The sequence below is a fragment of the Cetorhinus maximus genome, chromosome 12, assembly GCF_964194155.1.
Source record: "Cetorhinus maximus chromosome 12, sCetMax3.hap1.1, whole genome shotgun sequence".
Lineage (NCBI taxonomy): Eukaryota > Metazoa > Chordata > Chondrichthyes > Lamniformes > Cetorhinidae > Cetorhinus > Cetorhinus maximus.
Genome location: NC_135890.1, coordinates 51,376,428 through 51,401,639, shown reverse-complemented (window position 1 = coordinate 51,401,639; position 25,212 = coordinate 51,376,428). Strand labels below are relative to the sequence as shown.

At 39.7% G+C, this 25,212-nt stretch overlaps 1 protein-coding gene across 4 annotated transcripts in view; it reads right to left on the bottom strand.

Moving 5' to 3' along the window:
• Positions 1 to 25,212, bottom strand: part of plekha5 (pleckstrin homology domain containing, family A member 5) — a 369,212-nt gene that overhangs the window by 105,367 nt on the left and 238,633 nt on the right. For all 4 annotated transcript variants that reach the window (XR_013578140.1, XM_078553582.1, XM_078553583.1 and 1 more), the window contains exons 5-7: positions 24,696 to 24,822; positions 3,538 to 3,642; positions 102 to 174 (exon numbers count right to left, since the gene is read on the bottom strand). Coding sequence is in view for 3 of the 4 variants with exons in the window: in XM_078553582.1 (XP_078409708.1) it covers positions 102 to 174; positions 3,538 to 3,642; positions 24,696 to 24,822 (305 nt within the window). In the remaining variant the exon portion in view is untranslated. The remainder of the gene's footprint in view (positions 1 to 101; positions 175 to 3,537; positions 3,643 to 24,695; positions 24,823 to 25,212) is intronic.

Here is a 25,212-nt window from a genome sequence, read left to right as displayed (position 1 = left end):
AATTATCAGGCTTTGTATAAACTGGCTTTCAAAGTTCAATTCTGTATTTCCTAAAAATGATCTGCATCTCTGCAGTTTTGTTTACTGCACAGCCATCTTACCTCTATAATAGAACAGGCACAGATCGGCAAGCACAAACCAGCGTTTCTTCCAGAGTTTCATACCCGTACTGTCCTACAAAACAATTGGAAAAATTGTATCAAGCATCTTCAATGGTTTTGCTAATTGTGCCTTTGCGAATGGCTAAAGTGGCATTTAAGAGCAGTAATCACCCATTTTGGTGCAAAACCCCAGCCCCAAGTCTGTACATGATACAATAGCCAATGTCATCCCCTGTTAATTGCATGTTTTGCCCCTAACCTTTCCCAGGTAGTTCCAGCTCAAAATGGAATGAGGGTTCAAAATATAATACTGCTGTTCATGACAAAACTACAGTTGGCTAGAAGTTACTTTATCAAGCCATCTATCCTTTACTGTAACAATGCATTTTTAAGGAACATACTTTACATTCGTGAGGCAGTTTTAAAAATATTTATCAGGCCAGTAGAAATTACACAAAAATGCACACAGCAAAATGGTCTTTTGATGCAATTATTTAAGATTCTGTGCAATTTAAGACATAACTAACAATTGTAGCTTATTGTTTGTCAAGAATTGAGTGACAGTTTTTGAGGGGCTCTTTATTCAGTTATACAAGGAAAGAGAACAAACAAGATTACAAGCTTTACAATAGCAGTTTGCAGAAGTACAAACTGGAAATAATGGTGGATAGGTTATTGAAACTGTACAGCATATAGCTACAGTAAAAACACCTAATAAGGTTTTAAAAATTATTTGTTCATGGGATGCAGGCATCGCTGGCTAGACTAGCATTTATTGACCATCCCTAATTGCCCTGGAAAAGGCGGTGGTGAGCTGCCTTCTTGAACTGCTGCAATCCATATGGTGTAGGAACACCCACAGAGCTATTAGGAAGAGAGTTCCAGGGTTTTGACCCAGCGACAGTGAAGGAATGGCAATTTATTTCCAAGTCAGGATGGTGTGTGGCTTGGCGGGGATCTTCCAGGTGGTGGTGTTCACATGTATCTGCCACCCTTGTCCTTCTAGGTGGTAGAGGTCTTGGGTTTGGAAGGTGCTGTCGGAAGGGGCCTTGGCGAGTTGTTACAATGCTTCTTGTAGATAGTACACACTGCTGCCACTGTGCATCGTTGGAGGGGGAGTGTTGAAAGTGGAGGATGGGGTACCAATTCAGCAGGCTCCTTTGTCCTGGAATGTGTTGAGCTTCTTGAGTGTTATTGGAGTTGCAGTCATTCCAGGCAAGTGGGGAGTATTCCATCACACTCCTAACTCGTGCTTTGCAGATAGTGGACAGGCAGTGGAGAGTGGGGTGGTGAGTCACTTGCCACAGAATTCCCAGCCTCTGACCTGTTCTTGTAGTCACAGTATTTATATGGTTGGTCCTGTTCAATTTCTGGTCAATGGCAAGCCCCAGGGTGTTGATAGTGGGGCTTTCACCGATGGTAATGCCATTGAATGTCAAGATTATTATTAGGTTCTCTCTTCTTGGAGGTGGTCATTGCCTGGCACTTGTGTCGTGCAGATGCCACTTATCAGCCCAATCCTGACCATTGTCCAGGTCTTGCTGCACATGGGTACAGACTACTTCAGTATCTATCAGTTGCGAATGGTGCTGAACATTGTGCAATTATTAGCAAACAACCCCAGTTCTGATCTTATGATGGAGGGAAGGTCATTGTTGAAGCTGCTGAAGTTGATTGAGCCTCAGACACTGCCCTGAGGAACACCTGCAGCGATGTCCTGGGACTGAGATAATTGACCCCCCAACAACCACAACCATTTTCTTCTGTGTTAGTTATGATTCCAACCAGTGGAGAGTTTTCCCCTTGATTCCCATTGACTTCAGTTTTCTAGGGCTCCTTGATGCCACACTCGGTCAAATGCAGCCTTCATGTCAAGGGCAGTCACTCTCATCTCACTTTGAGTTCAGCTCTTTTGTCCATGTTTGGACCAAGGCTGTAATGAGATCAGGAGCTGAGTGGACCTGGCGGAACCCAAACTAAGCATCAGTGAGGTTATTGCTGTTTAAGTGCTGCTTGATAGCATCGTTGATGGCACTTCCACCACTTTGCTGATAATGAAGAGTGCACTGATGGGGCAGTAACTGGTCGGGTTGGATTTGTGCAGCTTTTTGTGGACAGGACATACCTGGACAATTTTCCACAGTGTCGGGTAGATGACAGTGTTGTAGCTGCACTGGAACAGTTTGGCTAGGGGCTGTACAATCAAAGGGATAGTGTTCATGTCTGGGGGAAATGGTGGAGAGTTTATACAAAAGGTTGGTTCAGGCACACCTGCATATTGTGCACAATTTTAGTTGCTGCACTACAGTCAGGATATCTTTGTTTTGAGGATGCAGTGGGAGTATTTATGTTGGAAAAAAAGGTTCAAGTAAGAAGTTGGAGAAATATTTAAGATTCTGAGTTTATTAAACAAATAGAACCCTAATGATAGGTTTGGTATAGTCACAAAGGCCTCAAATTCAGAAAAATAAATTTGAGAAGTTAATATTTAATTACTTTAAGCCAAGGGTAGTCAAAATGTGGCATGCAGCACTTGAGTTGGCAAGTAACAGATTAAGATTGCTTTTGTAAGCTCGGTAGAGATGGATGAGAATTTAGGAGAAACATTATTAAGGGTGTGAGGTTATTTTCCATACTTTAGGGCTTGCCTGACAAGTCGTAAATTCCTCCATGCCAGTGAGGCATGTTTTCTTACAGTGATAGGAAAGCAACTATGGGAGGGACTTTCACTAGCCATACATTAAATTAGGCACAAAATAGCATCCCATCCAGACTATCCAGGATTGGTATATGAGAAAATTAGGTCTAATAGATTTTAAACTGCTGGCTTAGAAAGCGAATGGTCTGATGTAATTTTTTGGTATTAAAAGAACTGGTAAGAATAATTTGAGACTGCCATAGTTTGTGCAAGTCTGAGATTCTATTTTGATACAATTATATTTAAATGGAAGATTAACAGTGGATGGCAGTACTGAGAGAGCTGTGCTCAATTGGACAAATTAGTAGGAAAATAATGTGGACTTGTTTCAAAGCATCTTTTTCCTTGGGTTTCATTGATCCTTGGATTATCCAGAGCAGATATGTACCATTCATCATCACTGCCCTTAAGAAAAATGCCTCTTTGGTCCGCTCAGTTGCTATTTGAAGAAACAACTGTTTCCCAATTTACTTTATCAAATTATAAATCTGAAATATCGTGATTAAAATATACTGGTAGGGTTGGGGGGAGTGGGATGCGAGGAGGGGGAAGGACGGGTAACTGGATAGTTTCTACTTGTCTAAGTATGCTTGCATATTTTTGATGTTTGACCATTATTTCAGTACTTGAAATATATCAATGTGAGAAATAAATTGATTTCTTTCCTATGTGATATGTAAAAATAGATTCCTCCCAAAGACTACAGAAATGCCATACAAATCAAACAGTGGTGCATACCTGTTTATAAAGCCAGCCACGCTTTATCACTGGTGCATTTGCATTCCTCTTAATAGAGTTTGACCTTTTGCCAAAATTGTGAATTTTCTTTGAAGGCCTTGATGACTGAATAAGGATTGAGAAAACAAATACTGAATCAGTTAAAAATAATGTGCCAATAAATCCTACATCATAATAGAAAATGGAAATTAGAAATTTTGAGATACCAGGTAGTGCCTAGCTGTTCATAAAGTGTACATATAGCCAAATATTCTTTGCATAGTACAGTTGAAAGGCATATCAAAATACTTCACTGATTGCTATGCAATGCATCAAAATGCAGCCAAGAATGTTTAGTACTGAAAAAATGTCCTGACTTATGATCTGTGCAGAGAATTTAATTACTTTAAAATGTATATTACATATTTGTAAAAAAAGCTTCAGAGAATTATTTTACAAAGTTTCATCAAATTGCATAGTCATTTGGAAATATTGCTATAATAAACAAAAACAAAAATAGCTGGAAAAACTCAGCAGGTCTGACAGCATCTGTGGAGAGGAAGACAGAGTTAATGTTTCAAGTCCGTATGACTCTTCATCAGAACTAAAGAGAAAAAGAGAAATATTGCTAGCCTTCCCTCTTCCTTTTCATGTCTTAGCTGAAGCCCTCTCCGCGTATCCAAACTTTTTTTAGTTTTTTTCCACTTCAGGTTCTCCTCCCACTCCAGCATGGACTTATAAGAGTAATTAAGTTAGATTATGCTTGGTTTTCATTTAGCACCGAGTACTCCATCTTGTTATTCCAAGGCAGCATCTACAGAAGACTGCTGAAATAGTATTCAAAACACATCAAAAATCAGCTCGTGTCTTCAAGGGCTCTTTGCAGAGTCATAAAAGGTACTTACCTGTTGTTTGTGTAGTTCTGACTTTCTGGTAGATAAATTTATCTGTCTTAGCTGTTTTTACTTTAGTTGTAGTTGAACAGGCAACTTATGAGTAAAGGGCATGGATCTCTAAGTTAGAGACACCAAATCTCTGGAATGGTGAGTAACTGCAAGTTAATGTAAACCAAGGGAAGAAGTGATGGAAGGGGGTAAGATGTAATGGCCTTGGTTAAGGGTATTGTATAGAAAATGAGGGGATGTTGATGTTGAGGACCTAAATATTGAGCTCAACATGTATACTGAGAGGTTTCCTGTAGACGTCACATCATTGTGTGTCTTATCTGTGAGCATTATTTCCTTTAATTAATCTACAAGTAAAAGACTCTCAACTCAAACTCTCATTCCTGGTACAGAGACAACTACAAGCTTTTCTCCCCAGACTAGTTCCTTAAACAAGTGGTACAGGAAGGCCACAACCAAATTGGTGTCTGTTACTTTAAGACATCTGTGAGTTGGAGGAAAATTGTAGAGCTTAGTTCACCTTCAACTTTTACATCTGCTTAAAGGGAGCAACCTATTTCAGCTTTGTTCATCTCACTGATGAGCTAGTCAAAACTGTCAAGTCACCATATGGGGGAACAACAGGAAAGAACCAAAAATGGTTCAAGCCCACAACATTTTGCTGGCCACCCCTCCAAATTATTGAATGCGCTGAACTTGAAAGCACATGTTGAAACTCAATCGTCTACAAACAGACTTCATGAATCCCACATCTTAGAATTTATATTCTTATAAATAAACAAGCAATGTTATATAAACCAAACTTCCCTGTGTTCTCTATCCAGTCAATGCAAATCCCTTGGTGTTCCAATCTGGACTAACATATGCTCCACTGAACAAATGCTGACGAGTTTAGAAAGTTCATCAAATCAAAACTGATGGTGAACCAAGTTCCACCATTGTCATCCAACTCAAGTTGTCTGAAAGTAATAGGCACCAATTTGACTGTGGCTTTCCTCTGCTACTCATCAGGGACTAGCCTGGGGAGAAACGCTTGGAGTTGTCTCTGCACCGGGAATGAGAGTTCTATTTGAAGAAGCAATGCTGAAATGTTGCAGCAACTAACGGCACATTGCCCAACAATTTTAATCCTTTGAACAAGGAGCATCTTGTACAAACACTGCAATAAAATACATTGAATGATGTTCTGAACTCCAGAGGGATGTCATTGAGGCATAAATACTTACCACTGCATCATCTGCCGCACCACTTTACAACTGTATCTCAATTAGTATTAGGAAGATATAATCCAAGGCCTGGAATAATGATGATGCTATAGACCCAATAGGATGTGTCATTATGTTGTACCTTTATACCGGTAACCCCCTGACCTTCTCTCCCCTTTACAGTCGGGTGAAATCATGAACCTCAGTATCAGTACAAACATTCATCAATGCCCTAAATATACCAGGACTTTCATATCACTTTCATGTTTCTAAGATTATTTAAATGCTAGGCATAAACTAATGCTCCCTTATCATTCCAATTTATGCATGCATTGATATGTAACAATAGCACTGGTCATACATTGGAATAGCATTTTGCTGGTCCCATTGTACTGAGAGGCTAGCATAACACTAACATTTTATGGATCAACTCAATTTATATTTGCCCAGTGGCTTGAGTCTCACTCCTCACATTATGCACTGTGTAACACATGTCAACCAAATAATAATGACCACTTCAGCTTCCTACACAACACATAGCACAACCCTTTATACATGAATGTATGAATGCATTGTGCATGGGCCTGGATTAGCTGCAGTACAAACTGGAGCAGTTACTGTGCACAGTCAGCATTATATTGTCAATAAAACTGGTATAAAAGTAGTTTCATGATGAAATGACAGTGCAATCATATCCTTACCCACTGCCAATAAAAAGATCAATTTTGTATTGTTCTCTAGTGCAAAGGGTTACACTACAAATTTTACTTGACAGTTTCAATCTATACTAGTTCATTGGGAAGCAGTACAATTTAAATTATAATTTTGGAAAGCATTATAGTGGCAAATCAAAACAAAACTACAATACTGGTTGACCAAAAAGCTGTGGTCAGGTCCAATATAAGTAAGTGGGTGGTGTGTGCAGGTTTTTTTAGCTAAAAAATCATTGTCCCTTAATGACACATCTTATTGGTGTGGATGTTACACATTCAGTTTCCATGAATAGTAGTTTGAATAAATATTTATATATTACTGTATTAATATATTTTTAGAATTTTTACAAATTAATTTGCAAAGAGCTAATACTTACAAGGTATAGAACACAGTTCAGGTTTTTGAATGACTCAATGTACTGTCATAATAGCATTAAGTTATTGTTTTTAATGAAATGCCAAAAATTAAAGATCAACAGTGCTTGAAATTACAAAGTATATTGCTAGATGATTCATTCGAAGAGTCAAGTAATACAGATGCTCAACTTAAAACCTCTTCACAGCTGAAAATACAATACAATCAAATTTCAGGTTAGGTTGCAAGTCTTCAGAACAAGATACAGTTTGGAATTCTCAAACTAAATCAGTTCAAATTCTGATGCTACATCAAAATCAAAGTGACCAACTTTGAATTTAATATGATGTTGAATGACTATCCATACTTATCTTTGCTCTTCAGTTTACAACTTGGCTTCCTGTCAAGCACATTGACACTTACAAGGCAAGCAATGCATTCATAATTCAGTTATTGCACAAAATGCTGAATTATTTAAAAGATCAAACCATATCTGACAAAAACACAGCTATTCTATTGAACTATATGCTTGATCAAGAATAATTGGCAGCTACAGATCATTTTAATTCAATTTTTCATTATTATTTGGAGGCCTGCAATGTAGTGAACAGTGATCTGACATGAAACTTCAGCAGGAATAAGGTCATTCAGAAAGGTGGATTTGTTTTCACAGCACTATTTTCTATTGTATGGCGACAACTTTCTTCTCCAGGATTTGATTTCAGGGTTAGTTTGAGGGGGCAGGGTGGTAAGTGGAGGGGTAAGGGAGCAAGGTGGCAGGTGGGCGGGTGAGGGGGCAGGTTGACAGGTGGGTGAGTGGGTCGGCTGGTAGGTGGGCGGGTGAAGGAGCTGAGTGGTAAGGAGTGAGTGACAAGGGGTGGATGAGGAGGCAGGATGGCCGAGGTAGGGTGGCAGGCAGGTGGGTGAAGGGGTTGAGCGGCAGGTGGGTGAGGGGGATGGTGGCAGGCAGGTAGGTGAAGGGGTAGGATGGCAGGTGGGTGAAGGATAGGGAGGCAGGCAGGTGGGTGAAGGATAGGGAGGCAGGCAGGCGGGTGAAGGATAGGGAGGCAGGCAGGCGGGTGAAGGATAGGGAGGCAGGCAGGCGGGTGAAGGATAGGGAGGCAGGCAGGCGGGTGAAGGATAGGGAGGCAGGCAGGCGGGTGAAGGATAGGGAGGCAGGCAGGCGGGTGAAGGGGTAGGGAGGCAGGCAGGTGGGTGAAGGATAGAGTGGCAGGCAGGAGGGTGAAGGATAGAGTGGCAGGCAGGAGGGTGAAGGATAGGGTGACAGGCCGGTAGGCGAAGGGGTAGGGTAGCAGTTGGCTGGGTGAGACAGAAGGATGGCAGGTGGAATGGGTGAAAGGGTATGGTGACAGTGGATGGTGAGGGAGTGGGGTGGCAGTGGGATAGGGTAGCAGCTGGGTGGTAGCATGGTAGTGGGATGGGTGAGTGGTTTGGGTGGTTGGGGGAGTAGTCAGATGGTTGTGTTGGTGGGACTAGTCAGGTGAGGAGTGGGCAATCGTGTGATTGGGTGGTCCTGCGGGGAGTTGAGGTTGGGGGGGTGGGGGCGGTCGGTGGTGTCACAAGGCAGGCACAAAGTAACAATGTTATGTTCTTACCAATTGTAGGATACAGGCCTTAATACTATTGATCGAGACTTATACATAGGTTATACAGAAATGACAATAGAAAACTGGCCTTTCAGCCCAGCGAGATCATTTAGCATTGATCCTCCACACTGCTTCAATGACTAATTCCAGGAGTGTAATTCATACCCTCATAACTCCATGTGTAACACTTTCTCATGCTCTCTGCCCCAAAGCTCTTGCATTTAATTTCACATCTACAACCTCCTCACTCTAGGCCCCTCCATCAGTGGAAGTGGTCTTTTTCTATCTATGGTGCCGTCCCTTCATAATTTTAAATACCTCTATCAAACTGCCCTCAATCCCTTTATTCTCATGAAAATGGTTCAATTTTTTCAAGTCCTTCTTTTGTATTTATGTTGGCTCATACCAAGCTGCATCCTAGAGAATCTGTGCAGCACCTCCTTTTCTACTGTTCCAACAACTTTCCTATATAGTGTGGAGCCCAAAACTGGACAAAGTACTTCAGTTGTGACCTTACTAAGGTTTTGTACAGATTCACCATTATAGCTCTACTTTCATATTATGTATAAAACCAAATATTCCACTAGCTTCCTTTTCAAAAATAGCTTTATCCACTGAAGGTACTGCATTTAATGTTTTGTGAACCTGAACTCTTGTTCTTCCACATAATACAACCTCCCTCCATTCAAAATGCAGTTAGTAGTTTTATTTTTATAAAAGCAAAATGTGTTACCTCCCACTGACAATTCCATCTGCCACCTTTTTTGCCCATTCAACCATCTCTTCTGTATTCTCTCATACATTTCCTTTGATTCTGAATTATTTACTGAATTTGCTATTTTAGTATCGTCTGCAAATTTGGAGACAACTCCCTTTAGCCCTATGCCCAAATCACTGCTGTACATGGTGAACTGAAAGTCATTGAACAAACTCAATGATAATGCTGTCCACTCTAAGAAAATATCCTTAATTCCTACTTTGTTTATTCATTTCTGGCCAATAATCAAATTTTTTATCCTTCCTTTAATTCTATATCCCTTAACCTTTGCCAGTAATCTGTATTGCACATTGTCAAACGATTTCTAGAAATCCATGTATGTCGCATCTGCTGCATTTTCCCTATCCACAATATATTCCACAAGGTTTGTTACTTTGTCTTTCCAGAAACCCATGTTGGCCTTTTCTAATTATTTTTTCATCTTTATATTTAATAATGTCATTTGTGAAGCATCTAAATCCCTGTCATAGATATTAAAGTAAATGGCCTAGATTTACTTCAGTTCACTGTGTCTTCATTTTTGAAAATAGATATTACATTGGCAACTCTCTAGTCTTTTGACACACACCCATTCTCAGCAGGAGCCCAAAATATAATTTCTGGTGCCTCCACTATTTCTTTCCCCATTTCCTTCAGGATTCTTGGATGCATCCTATCAGATCCCATCATTTCATCCTTTAGCTTAACAAACCTCTCTAAAGCTTACACTTTATTCATTATTAATCTTTATCTATTTCATTTTTAACCAATTCAGGGTTTATTTCCAGTTCATTACATCTTTCTTACCTCTCCAAAGCAACTACTTTTGAAATTTGACATTGTTAATTATTTTTGCTCTCGCTGTTGAATCTCCAATGCGTCTTTTTCCATGACCCTGTCCTGGATTTTATGTTACAAACATTCCCTTTGCCTCCCCCATCAAGTGTTACCATCCTCCTCAAAGAGACACAAAAACCCCCACACAATTACCTTAGAATTTTTCTTTAATGGTTTATGCTGTTAAAAAAAATCTCAATTTTGTTTTGCTCTATGCTGTCCATGCCTTCGTTATTTGCAAATTTGACTGTCAAACTGCTGTAACACTGCAGTTTCACAGATGCAGGATAAAAACCACCAATTCCATGAAGCTTTTTTTCCTCAATTTGGCTAGAGCTATGGATATCTGTAACCAGTTGAAATACTCAACTCAAGCCCCAGACTTCAGTGAAATGCCAGGCTTATCTGGGGAAAACTCCTTACAGACATTTCAAACATCAAATAACCAATTTCATAATTTTCTTCATTTTTGTATTATATTATGTCTCAATTTATAGTTGTATGGACTTGCCAGGATAAAGAAATAAAACCATGGTCAAAAACATTGAGAAATTATTTCAGCAACTATATTGTCTCATTAGATGCTTCTTGTATGGCAGCTTTCAAAATGAAAAGGATTTTACTGCTGGCTTTCTGTTGGTGACTCATTCCTTGTTGGTTAATTGATGCTTTTGAATCATTCAATCAGACTCTTAATTTACAACTTCAGAGCTGATTGATTATTTCAGTCATTTATTTGGCTATGCATATGGAACACAGGGGAGGTGCAAAACCTCTGAATATGTGACAGATGCACCAGTTTATTGTGTAATATTGATCATCAACTAAAACAGTAACATCTATTAACATATCACAATAATCAATGATAGCCATTTTTGGGTGGCAAAAAAAATGTTACTCATAAGTTGGGGGTTGTGAGAGGGGTAGTGGTGGTAGCAATTGAATAGAGCCATAAATTAGGTCAGCATAAGTGGCACTACACAAGTCCTGGAGAAACTACTCAGTCACCTACAGTTAGAGTACATCTGGAAAGAGCGAATTTAGCTTTTTTCTAAAAATACAGCTCATGCTTTCCTTTATAATCTTTGCCAGTTTTGTTCTCAAATTGACGTGTGACTAGGTATTGTGCTGGACATTTTCTTTTTTTGTTCTTTTAAAACTTATGCAATGAGATTCCAGTATAATTTCCCTTCAAAGTGAACACATTTAATCCTAGTTACTGCCTGATTCATCTACAAAAAAGTGAGCAGAGGAAGAAGAAATGTAAAAAAAAGCAGGGAGCATGAGCAACACAGGAATTCAACAAGGGAAAAAGTTTTAAAATGAAAAATACACTATGTATGAATGTTAAAATGGGAAAAAAAATCAATTGAATGCAATACCACTTAGAAAGGAAAACAGCTTTATAGCTATTAACTGTATATTAATTGCACTGTGCACAACTGGCTTTTTTAGGTTCTAGTAAAACAAAATTAACATTTTAAACATGAGTACTTTGTATAATGACAAATTGAGTTTAGTTTGGAGGGCTCAGATTAGAAGTAGAATTTTGAATTTGAAATTCTTGGATGTTACAGATAGTCAACTATTGGTAATAAAAGAGTATTAAACATTGGGATAACTAAGTTACTGTTCAATTTTCTTACTCCGCCACTATTTTTGCTACACTGGTATCTTCAGAGATTTGGCAGGGCAAATTGGACAGAAACTTCCTGTTTTCCCAGTTTAACCGCGTATGTGTGGGCTCCAGAAGTTGCTGTACAATTTATGCCTTGGTAATCGTCACCATTATTTCTACTGCAAATTCCAGACCAAAAACAACAGATGAGAAGTTGCAGTACTTAACCACTACAAACACCAGAATAAGCCAGGACTAGTCTATTCAGGTACAAGTGAATTTTTAATAATGTAATAAACCTTAATTAATACCAAACAATTTATTTGGCAACTAAAATTTACTTTTATAAGTACGGATTCTCAATCTTCAGGATTTTAATTGTTGGAGATTTTTTTTAAATTAAAATTAATTTTAACTTTTTGTCTCTGTCTCTCTTAATCCCATCCTACCTTTCCTCTCTATTTTACTTGCTGTAAATGATTTTACATCAAATTAAATATTCAAATTTGGAGTCCCTGGTTAAACTTTGCATGCATCAGTAAGAATTTTTCAATCTGATTGGTTAAAGAATCACACTGTTTCTTATTCTTTCCACAGATCTAATTTTGGACCCCTGATGAGCATAAGTAATCACTCTGAAGTTTGCAATAAGTCATTGGTCAGTTGCAAGTATAGTAAACAATGCTCGTTGCTCAGTTGCCAAAGTCTGGGCCATTAACTCATGTATGTTATACCAATTACACCAAGCAAAATTAATTAGAAGATAAATGATTATGGTGTGACTGCTGTGTAAAATCAAATTATAGTTAATTAGAAGAGTACTGATGCAAAATTAGAATAATCCAGACCAGGCCAACATAAACAGGTGGGTGGATAATCTTATTAACACATCTGGAGATAAGTGGTGCAATTCTACTTTCATGCTCATTCTTCATACTCCTTACTCTTCCTCTTTTCCAAGCAACTATCTAATTCACTGTTAATAAAACGTTTTGAACCAGGCTTCAACAATGGTTTACACTAGGCATTTCCAAATCCTAACCCACTTCTAGTTATAGACTTTTTAAATAAAACTTCCCTTCATGTTTTGTGATCATTTTAAATGCAGGCCCTTTTTTCATCATCTTGTTCACGTAAAAACAATCCATTACTATTTATCCCATTAACCCTTTATAATCTTGAAGGCCTGTCACAGGTCATTCTTTCTCAACTATAACTTCTCAAACCTTTTAACTATGACCCTCCATTTATCAATAGATGGACAAGGTACTGAGTTACTTTGGATGACATTCAAAAGTGCCACTAAAAACATCATAACTCAAGTAATAAACTATTCAAATGAGTAGAGAATAAGGAGAAACCAGGTTGTCGGGTGTGCAAAGTATGACCAATGAAAGAAAAATAGGATGAACTAAAGAAAAGGTCAACATTTGTTCAACATAAACAAGAATGGAGGAGTTTGAAGTGAGAGAATGAACAAGCAGAAATGAAGAAGAATGAAAGAGCTGCATCTGAACCATAGATTGTTTACAGACAAAATAACAAATAAATCAGCTGAAGGTGTTTGCTTAAGCGACTTAAATAGGCACACAAAAGCCCTGCATAGTTTAGATTAACATGGTGAAATGTGGAGATGAAATAGTACAATTGCCAGATGGATATGGCTTTTGCATTTGAAAACTCAACCACAACTTTTGTGGGGAATTGCAATGTTCAGGCTCCATAAGCATCTACTTTGGCAAAAGGACCAATTGGAAGTGTGAAACACCTAATTCCATAAGACCATAAGACATAGGAGCAGAAATTAGGCCATTCGGCCCATCGAGTCTGCTCCGCCATTCAATCATAGCTGATAAGTTTCTCAACCCCATTCTCCCACCTTCTCCCCGTAACCTTTGATCCCCTTACCAATCAAGAACCTATCTATCTCGGTCTTAAATACACTCAATGACCTGGCCTCCACAGCTTTCTGTGGCAATGAATTCCATAGATTCACCACTCTCTGGCTAAAGAAGTTTCTCCTCATCTCTGTTCTAAAAGGTCTTCCCTTTGTTCTGAGGCTGTGCCCTCGGGTCCTAGTCTCTCCTACTAATGGAAACATCTTCCCCATGTCCAGGCTTTTCAGTATTCTGTAAGTTTCAATCAGATCCCCCCTCATTCTTCTAAACTCCATTGAGTATAGACCCAGAGTCCTCAAACGTTCCTCATATGTTAAGCCTTTCATTCCTGGGATCATTCTCGTGAACCTTCTCTGGACCCTCTCCAGGGCCAGCACATCCTTCCTGAGATACAGGGCCCAAAATTGCTCACAATATTCTAAATGTGGTCTGACCAGAGCCTTATAAAGCCTCAGCAGCACGTCCCTGCTTTTAAATTCTAGTCCTCTCAAAATAAATGTCAACATTGCATTTGCCTTCCTAACTACCGACTCAACCTGCAAGTTAACCTTAAGAGAATCCTGGACTAGGACTCCCAAGTCCCTTTGCACTCCAGATTTCTGAATTCTCTCCCCATTTAGAAAATAGTCTATGCCTCTATTCTTCCTACCAAAGTGCATGACCTCACACTTCCCCACGTCGTATTCCATCTGCCACTTCTTTGCCCATTCTCCTAAACTGTACAAATCCTTCTGCAGCCTCCCCGCCTCCTCAATACTACCTGTCCCTCCACCTATCTTTGTATCATCTGCAAACTTAGCCAGGATGCCCTCAGTTCCTTCCTCTGGATCATGAATGTATAAAGTGAAAAGTTGCGGTCCCAACACTGACCCCTGCGGAACTCCACTAGTCACTGGCTGCCATCCTGAGAAGGACCCCCTTATCCCCACTCTCTGCCTCCTGCCAGACAGCCAACCTTCTATCCATTCTAGTACCTTGCCTCTAACACCATCATGGGCTCTTATCTTACTGAGCAGCCTCCTGTGCGGCACCTTGTCAAAGGCCTTCTGGAAGTCCAAGTAAATAACATCCATTGGCTCTCCTTTGTCTAACCTACTCGTTACCTCCTCAAAGAATTCTAACAGATTTGTCAGGCATGACCTCCCCTTGATGAAACTATGCTGACTTTGCCCGATTTTACCATGCACTTCCAAGTATTCTGAAATCTCATCCTTAATAATGGACTCTAAAATCTTACCAACGACCGAGGTCAGGCTAATCGGCCTGTAATTTCCCGTCTTTTGCCTCACTCCCTTCTTAAACAGGGGGGTTACGTTAGTGATTTTCCAGTCCTCTGGGACCCTCCCTGACTCCAGTGATTCCTGAAAGATCACCACTAACGCTTCCACTATCTCTTCAGCTATCTCCTTCAGAACTCTGGGGTGTAATCCATCCGGTCCAGGTGATTTATCCACCTTCAGACCTTTCAGTTTTCCTAGCACTTTTTCCTCGGTAATGGCCACCATACTCACCGCTGCCCCCCGACTCTCTTGAACTTTGGGGATGTCACTCGTGTCTTCCACTGTGAAGACTGACACAAAGTACCTATTCAGTTCCTCCGCCATTTCTTTGTTCCCCACTACTACTTCTCCAGCGTCATTTTCCAGCTGCCCAATGTCCACTTTTGCCTCTCTATATATCTAAAAAAAACTCTTGCAATCTTCTTTTATATTACTGGCTAATTTACCCTCATATTTACTCTTCTCCCTCCTTATTTCTTTTTTAGTTGTCCTCTGTTGGTCTTTGTAGGCTTCCCAATCCCCTGGTTTCCCACTGCTCTTCGCCGCATTGTATGCTTTCTCTTTAGCTTTTATGCTGTCCCTGACTTCCCTTGTCAGCCATGGTTGCCTCATCCTCCCTTTAGTATGCTTCTTCTTCCTAGGGATGAATTTTTGCTGTGTCTCCCAAATTACTCCCAGAAACTCCTGCCATTGCTGTTCCACTGTCTTTCCTGCTAGGCTCATCTCCCAGTCAATTCTGCCTCTGTAGTTGCCTTTATTCAACTGTAATACCATTACATCTGATTCCAGCTTTTTCCTCTCAAATTGCAGGGTAAATTCTATCATATTATGGTCACTTCCTCCTAAGGGTTCCTTCACCCTAAGCTCCCTTATCAAATCTGCCTCATTACACATCACTAAATCTAGAATTGCCTGTTCCCTAGTGGGCTCCACCACAAGCTGCTCCAAAAAGCCATCTCGTAGACATTCCACAAATTCCTTTTCTTGGGATCCACTACCAACCTGATTTTCCCAGTCTACCTGCATATTGAAATCCCCCCATGATCACTGTAACCTTGCCTTTCTTACACACCTTTTCTATCTCCTGGTGTATCTTGTGCCCCACATCCTGACTACTGTTCGGAGGCCTGTACATAACTCCCATTATGGTTTTTTTTACCTTTGCGGTTCCTCAACTCTACCCACACAGATTCTACATCATCTGACCCTACATCATTTCTTGCTATCAATTTAATTTCATTTCTTACTAACAAAGCAACCCCACCCCCTCTGCCAACTTGCCTATCTTTTCGATAGAATGTATATCCTTGGATATTTAGCTCCCAGTCCTGATCCCCTTGCAGCCATGTCTTCGTGATGCCCACCACATCATACCTGCCAATTTCAATCTGCGCCACAAGCTCATTTACCTTATTTCGTATACTGCGTGCATTCAGATACAACACCTTCAGTCCTGTATTTCCTGTCCCCTTTCTCATTGTCGTCCCTTTATCTGATGTGCTTGAAGTTAGATTCCGAGCCCTTTCCAAACACTCTATTTTGTGTTCTGGAGATTTTAATAGCCTCTCCTGGGCTCTCCTTTCTTTTCAGTTTTTCATAATTTTCCATGAAGTTGAATCCATCCCCCCCCCCCCACACACTAACCTGCTGCTTTGTTTCCCATTAGTCATACTTCTTGGAGTTTTACCCTTCCCTCCATTCATATAAATTCATTTTATACTGTCTCTGATCTTGTTTTAAAACAACTTGTTTATTGTGCAAATCTGATATTTCATTCTCAGTATCCTGCTGCATTTTGCCGCTTCTGTGCATTATTCATTTTGTAAATACAGCTAAAAGTTTTAGCCTGTAAATACTGGTCTTTTGACATGGTATTTTCTGTCTTTGAAAGGACACATTAATGCTCGTTTTATGTATTTTGGAACACTACTTAGCTTAATTGAGGGGTAATTTTTTTTCTCTTGGGGTTGCAACTCCAAGAATGACATGCACTGGATATGGTTTTCAAATCATTGAAGACTCGGTCTACTAATGAAAATTCTCTTTCCTTTGTGAACACATGACCGACATGTTAGAGGGTGGCCTGAGCTATAGCAGAGTTACGCTTAGTAATGCAGGTCTGGATCCACTCAAAATATTGATCTCTATGTATTTATTCCACATTAATAAAATTGAGAAGTATTTCTTCGCCTATGCTTTCCTATTCCTTTATTAGCTGAAGGGAATAAATTGATTAAGCACAAGAGATTAGCAGCAAAATCAGAGAACACAGAATTGGAGATAACCTTGTGACATGGGACAGCAATTGGTTGGGATGTAGCAGTCAGACTGGATTTGGATAAAGAATAAAGGATTTGTTCTCTGATTAATGGGATGTGACAAGAAGTGTTCCCTAGTAATCTGTGCTGAGGCCTCAGCTTTTCACCATGTTTATGGTGAAGGAAAAAAATGGTGAAGGATAAATTGTGTTTAACTAGCTTGACTGAGGTTTCTGACAAAGTAAAAAAAGGGTTGATGAGGTGTGCATGGGCTTCCAAAATGTTTGATAAAGTGACATCTAACAGGTTTGTCAATAACGTTAAAGCCCATAGAATAAATGGAACAGGAGCATCATGAATACAAAGTTGGCTGAGTTTCAGGAACCAGAGAGTAGTGGTAAATGGTTGTGTTTTGGACTGAAGGAACGTATTTAGTGCGATCCCCCAAGGGATCGGTATTAGGATCATTGCATTTCTTGACCTACATTAACGACCTAGGCTTGGGTGTACAGAGCACACAGTCAAAATTTGTGGATGACAAAAAACTTGTATTATGAACTATGAGAAGGACATAGCCGGACTGCTGGAATGAGATAACACAGGTCAGATCAAAATTAATATAGAGATGTGTTAAATGATGCATTTTGGGAGGAAGAATGAGAAGAGGCAATATAAAATAAAATATACAATTCTTCAGGAGGAGCAGAGGGCCATGGGGGTGTATGTGCACAACTTGTTCAATGTGGCAGAACTGGTGAGAGAGTGGTTAATAAGGCATACGGATCCTGGGCTTTATCAATAGGGGCACAGAATACAAAAACAAAGTGGATACAGTGAGCCTTTATAAAACACTAATTCAGTCTTAACTGGAGTATTGTGACCACGTTTGAGCATATTTTAGGAAAGATATGAAGGCGTTAGGAAGGGTGCAGGAAAGATTTACCAGAATGGTTTCAGGGTAGATTAGAGAAGCTGGGGCTGTCCTTCTTAGAGAAGGTTGAGGAGAGATTTGATAAAGGTATTCTAAATCATGAGAGGTTTGGACAGATTAGATAGGGAGAAAGTGTTTCCACTAGCGAGAGGTTTGAGAACCAGAGGGCAGCAATTTAAACTGAATGGTAAAGGAATCAAAGACGACATGAGGGAAAATAAAATTTAAGTAGTAAGTGGTGAGGATCTGGAATCCAGTGCTTGAGAGTGTGGTGGAGGAAGATTCAATCAGGGTTTTCAAAAGGTTACTGGTAATTATCTGGGGAGAAAGAATTTGTAGGTATGCAGGGAAAAGTTGGGGATGTGGGACTAGCTGAGCTGCTCTTGCAGAGAGCCAGCACCGATGTGATGGACCGAATGGCCTCCTTCTGTGCTGTAATCATTCTTTGATTCTAAATTAATGACTTAAATGAAGAATATGTGGTTATATATCAAAGTTTGTAGATGACACCAAGTTACAATGTACAGTAAGTTGTGCAGATACGAGCAAAAAGTTACAAAGGGACAGAGACAGGACTAAATGGGTGAACAAAACTGTGGGCTAAGGAGTTAAATGTGGGGAGCATGAGGTCATCCACTTTGAATCTGAGAAAGAGAAATCAGAATATTTTCTTACTGATAGAGACTAGTAGCTGTTGAGGAGAAAACAGGCACAGCTGTGGAAACTTAATGCAAACCTGAGTGTTTGGCGAGTGGCAGAGTATGGTGAAGCAGGGAGAGAGGGTGTTTGTTTCCTTTTGCTTTTGTACCTTTCTCACCCTGTAGGAATTGGTTCTTACTCTACCACAGGGAAAGGAGCTTGTTTGGTGAGTATCTGGTAAGTAGTTAAGGTCTATTCTATTCCTAAGGTTTAAAATAGTATTCAAATTGGTGGTAAAGTTAATACAATATTAAAAAGCAACACAAATAAGTGAATAATATAATTAAGTAATTATTTAAAGCACATTAAGGATGGCAGGATAGGTGATGTGTCAAGGTTGCAGCATGTGGGAACTCCTGGAAATCATTGTGATCCAAAGCTAACGCGCCTCCAGTAAATGTTTGCGGCTTGAAGAGCTTCGGCTCAGAGTCATTGAGCTGCAGGCTGAGCCTCAGGCCCTGCGACACATCAGGGAAGGGAAAGTTACCTGGATGCTTTGTAATAGGAGGCAGTCACACCACTTAGGATAGAGTCTTTTGATTTGGTCAGTGGTCAGGGTTAGGAGAGTGACAAAAAAGTGAGGCAGGTAAGGGGACCTATAGGGCAGAAGTGTCAGCCTCTGCAGCTGTCCAATCGGTCTGAGGTTCACTCTGCTCATTTGGATGAAAGCGGGGGCTGCAGGGTGCATAAGCAAACTGACCATGGCACTTTGGTACATGAAACGATTCAAGTCGGTGTGTGTGGGTGTGTGTGTGTGTGTGTGTGTGTGTGTGTGTGTGTGTGGGGGGGGGGGGGGCGCTGCGCAAAAAGGAATGTAGTGGTAGTAGGGGGCAGTATAGTGAGGGGGATTGACAGTGTTCTCTGCAGCAAAGAGCGAGAGTCCAGATGGCTGTGCTGCTTGCCTGTTGCCAGAGTTTGCGACATCTACTCAGCAGAGGAACATGCAGTGGGAGGGGGAAGGATCCAGTTGTCATGGCCCAACAACACAGGTAGAACTAGGACAGAGGTTCTGCATAGAGTGTATGAGGAGCTAGGCACTAAATTAAAAAGCAAAAACCTCAAAGGTTAAAATTTCTGGATTATTACCTGAGCTGCGTGCAAATTGGCATAGGGTATATAAAATTCAAGAGATAATATGTGACACAAAGGAGAAGCGGGTACGGTTTGTGGGGCACTGGCACCAGTACCAGTACTGGGGAAAGCGGGGGCTATACCAGGGGACGTGCAGGGACCAGTGTTCTTGCCAACTGTATAACTAGGGAAGTAGAGAGAGTTATAAACTAAATAGTGGCAGCTAGGGATCAAACGTGGAAAGATGTGGTATATCATAAAGTAGAGACAAGGTAAGAGAGGAAAATAGTAATATGGGAAATGAGGGTCAGAGAATGGCAGGAAGGGACAGAGAAAAAAAAACCTAAGAATGCACCAACAATCAAGACTAGAAGCAGGAGTAGGTCAATCGGCCCTTTGAGCCTGCTCCACCATTCAATATGATTATGGCTGATCCTCTATCTCAACACCATACTCCTGCTCTCTCCCCAAACCCCTTGATGCCTTGAGTCTAGTGGGAGTGGTCTACAGGCCCCCTAACAGTAACCCCAATTTTACATCCAGTTTGAAAGGGAGAAGAGTGGGTCCAAGGCTAGTATTTTAAACTTAAATAACGACAACTATGTGGGCATGAAAGCTGATCTAGCTGAAGTGAACTGGGATACCACACTAGGAAATAGATCAATAGGGAAGCAGTGGCAGACATTAAAGGGGTTATTTCGGAATACTCAGAATAAATGTATTCCTACTATAAAGGAAAACTCGTGGTTAACTAAAGAAGTTAAGGAAAGCACCTAACTTGAGGGGAAAGGCATATAACTGCTCAAAGATGAGTGACAATCAGATAATTGGTCAGAATATAAAGAACGGTAGAGAATGACTATAAGGTTAATCAGGAGAGAGAAATTATGAGTATGAGAGGAAGCTAGCTCGAAATGTAAAAACAAATAACAAGAGTTTCTAAAGGTATTTAAAAAGGAAAAAAGGAAAATGAGTGTTGGTCCACTAGAGAGTGAGAATGGGGAATTAAAAGTAGATAATAAGGAAATGGCAGATGAAATGAACAAATATTCTGCTTCTGTCTTCACTATAGAGGATACAAAAAACATTATAGTAATAGCTGTAAATCAGGAGGTGGAAGGGAGAGGAACTTGGTGAAATTACAATTACCAGGGAAGCGGTACTGAGCAAACTGATGGAATTGCAGGCTGACAAGTCTCTGGGTCCAGATGGACTTTACCCTAGAGTCTTAAATGAGCTGGTTCATGAGGTAGTGGATGCATTGGTGTTAATTCTCCAAAATTCCCTAGATTCTGGAAAGACTCCATCAGACTGGAAAGTAGCAAATATGACCACTCTATTCAAGAAGGGAGGGAGGCAGAAAACAGGAAACTATGGGTCAGTTAGCTTAATGTCTGTCATGGGAAAGCTGTTAGAATCGATCATTAAAGAGGTTATAGCCGGGCACTTAGCAAAACACAAGGTAATCGGGAATAGTCAATGGTTTTGTGAAAAGGGAATCAGATTTCACCAATTTATGAGAGTCCTTTGAAGGAGTAACATATGCAGTGGATAAAGGGGAGCCTGTAGATGTACAGTACTTGGATTTCCATAAGGCACTTGATAAGGTGCCACATCAATGATTAAATGATTATTGCGGAAAATAAAAGCTCATGGTGTGGGGCTAACATATTAGCATGCTTGGAAGGTTGGCTGGCTGGCAGAAAACAGAGTATACATAAATGGGTCTTTGTTTGGCAAGATGTGATGAGTAGAGTCCCACAGGGATCTGTCCTGGGGCCTCAACTTCGTGTATAGACAGGTTGAGTGAGTGGGCAAAAATCTGGCAGATGGAGTATAATGTGGGAAAATGTGAAGTTGTTCACTTTGGCAGGAAGAATAAAAAAAGAGTATTACTTAAACGGAGAACGACTGCAGAATTCCGAGGTGCAGAGGGATCTAGGTGTTCTAGTGCATGAGTCACAAAAATCTAGTATGCAGGTACAGCATGTATTCAAGATGGCTAATGGAATGCTATCTTTTATTACATGAGGAATTGAACATAAAAGTAAGGATGTTATGCTTCAGTTATACAGGGCATTGATGAGACCACATCTTGAATACCATCTGCCGTTTTGGTCTCCTTATTTAAGGAAGGATGTAAATGTGTTGGAGGCGGTTCAGAGGAGGTAAACTAGATTGATACCTGGAACGAGTGGGTTGTCTTATGAGGAAAAGTTGGACAAGCTGGGCCTGTTACCACTGAGTTTAAAAGAGCGCGGGGTGGCTTCATTGAAGTAGAAGAGATCCTGAATGGTCTTTGAATGATGTGGAAAGGATGTTTCCTCTTGTGAGTGAGTCCAGAACTAGGGGGCACTGTTTTAAAATTAGGGGTCACCCTTTTCGGACAGAGGTGAGGAGAATTTTTTTCTCTGAGGCTATGCAACTTTGGAACTCTGCAGAGAAAGATTGATTCCCTTGCCTAACAAGAATCTAAGGTTATTGGGGATGTGGAATTCGAAACACAAACATATCAGACATGATCTTATTGAATGGTGCAGCAGGCTCAAGGGGCCGAATGGCCTACTTCTGCTCCTATTTCGCATGTTCATATGTGTCCCATGTACAGAAATCACTAAAAGCTATGTGCAGGTCTGGAAGATAATCAAAAAGGCTGACAACTGCAAGTCACGAAGAGGGTAGAGCATGGATTGAACAGAATGATACCAGGGCTAAAAGGATTAAAATAGGAGGACAGATTGCATAAAAACTTGGCTTGTATTTTCTTGGATTTAGAAGGTTGATGAGTGATCTAATCAAGATGTTTAAAATAATTCAAGAGATTAGATACAGCAAGCTATTTACTCTGGCACAAGAATCAAGAACAAGCGTTAACATTTTTACCTTAAAATTAGAGCTCAGCCATTTCTAAATGAAATCAAGTAACATTTTTTCATACAAAGGATAGGGGAGGAGCTTGCTCCTCCAAAGGCTGTGGATGCTGGTTCAATTTAAATTTTCAAGCCTGACACTGATAGATTTTGATTAGGTATTGATATCAATTGACATGGAACAAAGGTGAGTATGTTGAGTTGCAGTATAGGTCAGCCATTATCTAACTGAATGGTGGAACCTGCTCAGGTGGCTGAATGTCCTACTATGTTCTGAGTTTTGCTCCTTTCCAAAAATAAAAGCAAGCTGAAAGCACCACATTACTGTTACAAACTGAATAGTCAGCTAAAACTATAGTTGTCACTACTATCACAACTTATTATATTTCCCCCTTCAGTAATGCACATGCATTGATAGTGTGGCAGTACAAAAGCAATAGCTACACTGTTAAAAGTAATTCCTTCTTTAAATTACTGCAATACTCGAAAAAAACTTTCCAAGTTTCAAATGACTTGCTTTTTTTAAAAAGATTTACTAGATACAGCAAGTATAGTGAGTATTTCTTAAATTATACAATAGAAAATGTACAGAAGGAAACAAAATGAAATTAGGGAGCTGAAATTACTACAGTAACCATTCTGTTCAATATCCCAGTTTCAAACCACAGTTTGCCTCTCTGGCAAAATAAGGAAGATTCTTTCAGCATGCACCATCATGAATCCGTTCATTTATTTTAGGATTATATGTTATTACTGAATGAGGAACCATTTAGTCTTATTGATTCACAACAGGTTTTGAAGCAGCATAGGAATTTTCAAAAATATTCAAAATTGATTTAAAAGTATGCAATATTTTCCAAACAATAATATATAATTCAGTTCATTCACTTACAAATTGTATAATCCCTTGTAGCAACATAACTGGAAAACTGATGGGGTACTTGGATCAACTGGTTCCGCACACAGTGCTCGGAGGAAGATATACAAAACTGGCTAAAGTGAGCTCTGATTTACTTCTTGTATGAAAATCTGATTGAACTCATCACCTCTTGACAGCACTGCAGAGATGAGGAATTCACTTAGCGAAGAAACCGCTATGGCCCAATGGAAATCTGTCTCATTTGATGTTGTAGCAATCCGTAAATTTTAAGTTAATCCTTATATGTTAAGGAATTTAGGGTTACCATTTTGGCTTGATTACTGCAAATTTCCTAGGGTGCATTCAGCCTAACCTATAGACTTCACATCTTCAAAGTTGATCCAGGTTTATTGCTATGAGCATAGTTAACAAAACATATAAATTTTTTAATGCTTTCAGAATTGAGAATTTTAATTATTATAGAATCATAACATTATACAGCACAGAAGGGGGCCATTCAGCCCATCACACCTGAACAGGCTTTTTGAAAGAGCTATTCAATTAGTCCCATTCCCCTGCTCTTTACATGTAGCCATGCAAATTTTTCTCTTCAAATATTCATTCAATTCCCTTTTGAAAATAACTGAATTTGTTCCCACCACCCTTTCAGGCAGTGCAGTACAGATAATCATAACTCAATAGTACTGTGGTTTGGCATTGAATCTATTGCATTGTCTGTGATCCATGTTCTGCTTATGTTTAGTTCCATGGCTTTTCATAAACTCCTTCATTGGTTACAGCTTAAATCTTACAATTGAACAGAATAATTATATTTCCATTATCCAAAGACTAAGGCAATCAAATATTGTTTCATGGCATAAATAAATCCATTGCAACAGACACAGAACAATATATATTTTTTATCAGTTATTCATCTCTTTGGAATGATTTACTACAATTCATTTTCACAGAAGACAGCTGGTTCGTTTGTTGAAGCATTACAATACCAACAGCTGAATTAAAATATTAAACTCTATAGATTAAATTATACATAATAATGCAGCTAATTGAAACTGAACTGAAAGGTTTACAAAGATCTTTGTTTTAAAGTATTTTTATTTACAGTGAAAATAACAAAAATCAAAACAGGTTTTGGAAAACATTACATATTTTGCACTTGATGCTAAAGAAATAATAATGAAGATGGTCTTGCATTTTGGACAATTATTGTCTGTTACTTGCAAACCAAGTTAAAAGAGAGAGAAAAATGGACACTAATTTCAGCTGTAATTACCTTGAAAAGAGTCAGTACTTACCCTGCCTGCAGGACTCATTGGAAGCAATGCCATTTCGGATGCCATCGTGTAGGTTGAAACTTCACTCACCATGCTCACTGGTCGGTCTTTTTTTTCTTGCGATGCCATTGCTACAGCAGTCCTGAAACTAGTAAAATGGGGTATAATGAAAGCACACAGCCAACTATATGCCAGCTCAGCTATAAATAGACAACATTCCCTCGCTGTTTCTCCAGCCACGTCCTATTTTCTAGCTGCCTTACTAGAACACATACTGTATTCCAATAAGCACTCAGGCTCTAATAAATGTGAAAAAAATGTGGAGCAAATGCGATTGTGATTTCACCCAGATGCCTGTAGAGTTTTCTACAGATCTCTACCTAACAAAAATAAAAATATAGCTCTTTAACTCTTCAAATTTTTATTCTCTATTTTAAACGACTGCTTCAACAAAGTCAACAGATTCTCAAGGATTGTAAATGTTTATTTGTGGGAAGTAATGGCATGGTAGATTGAATTTTAACACCTTCTACTATTC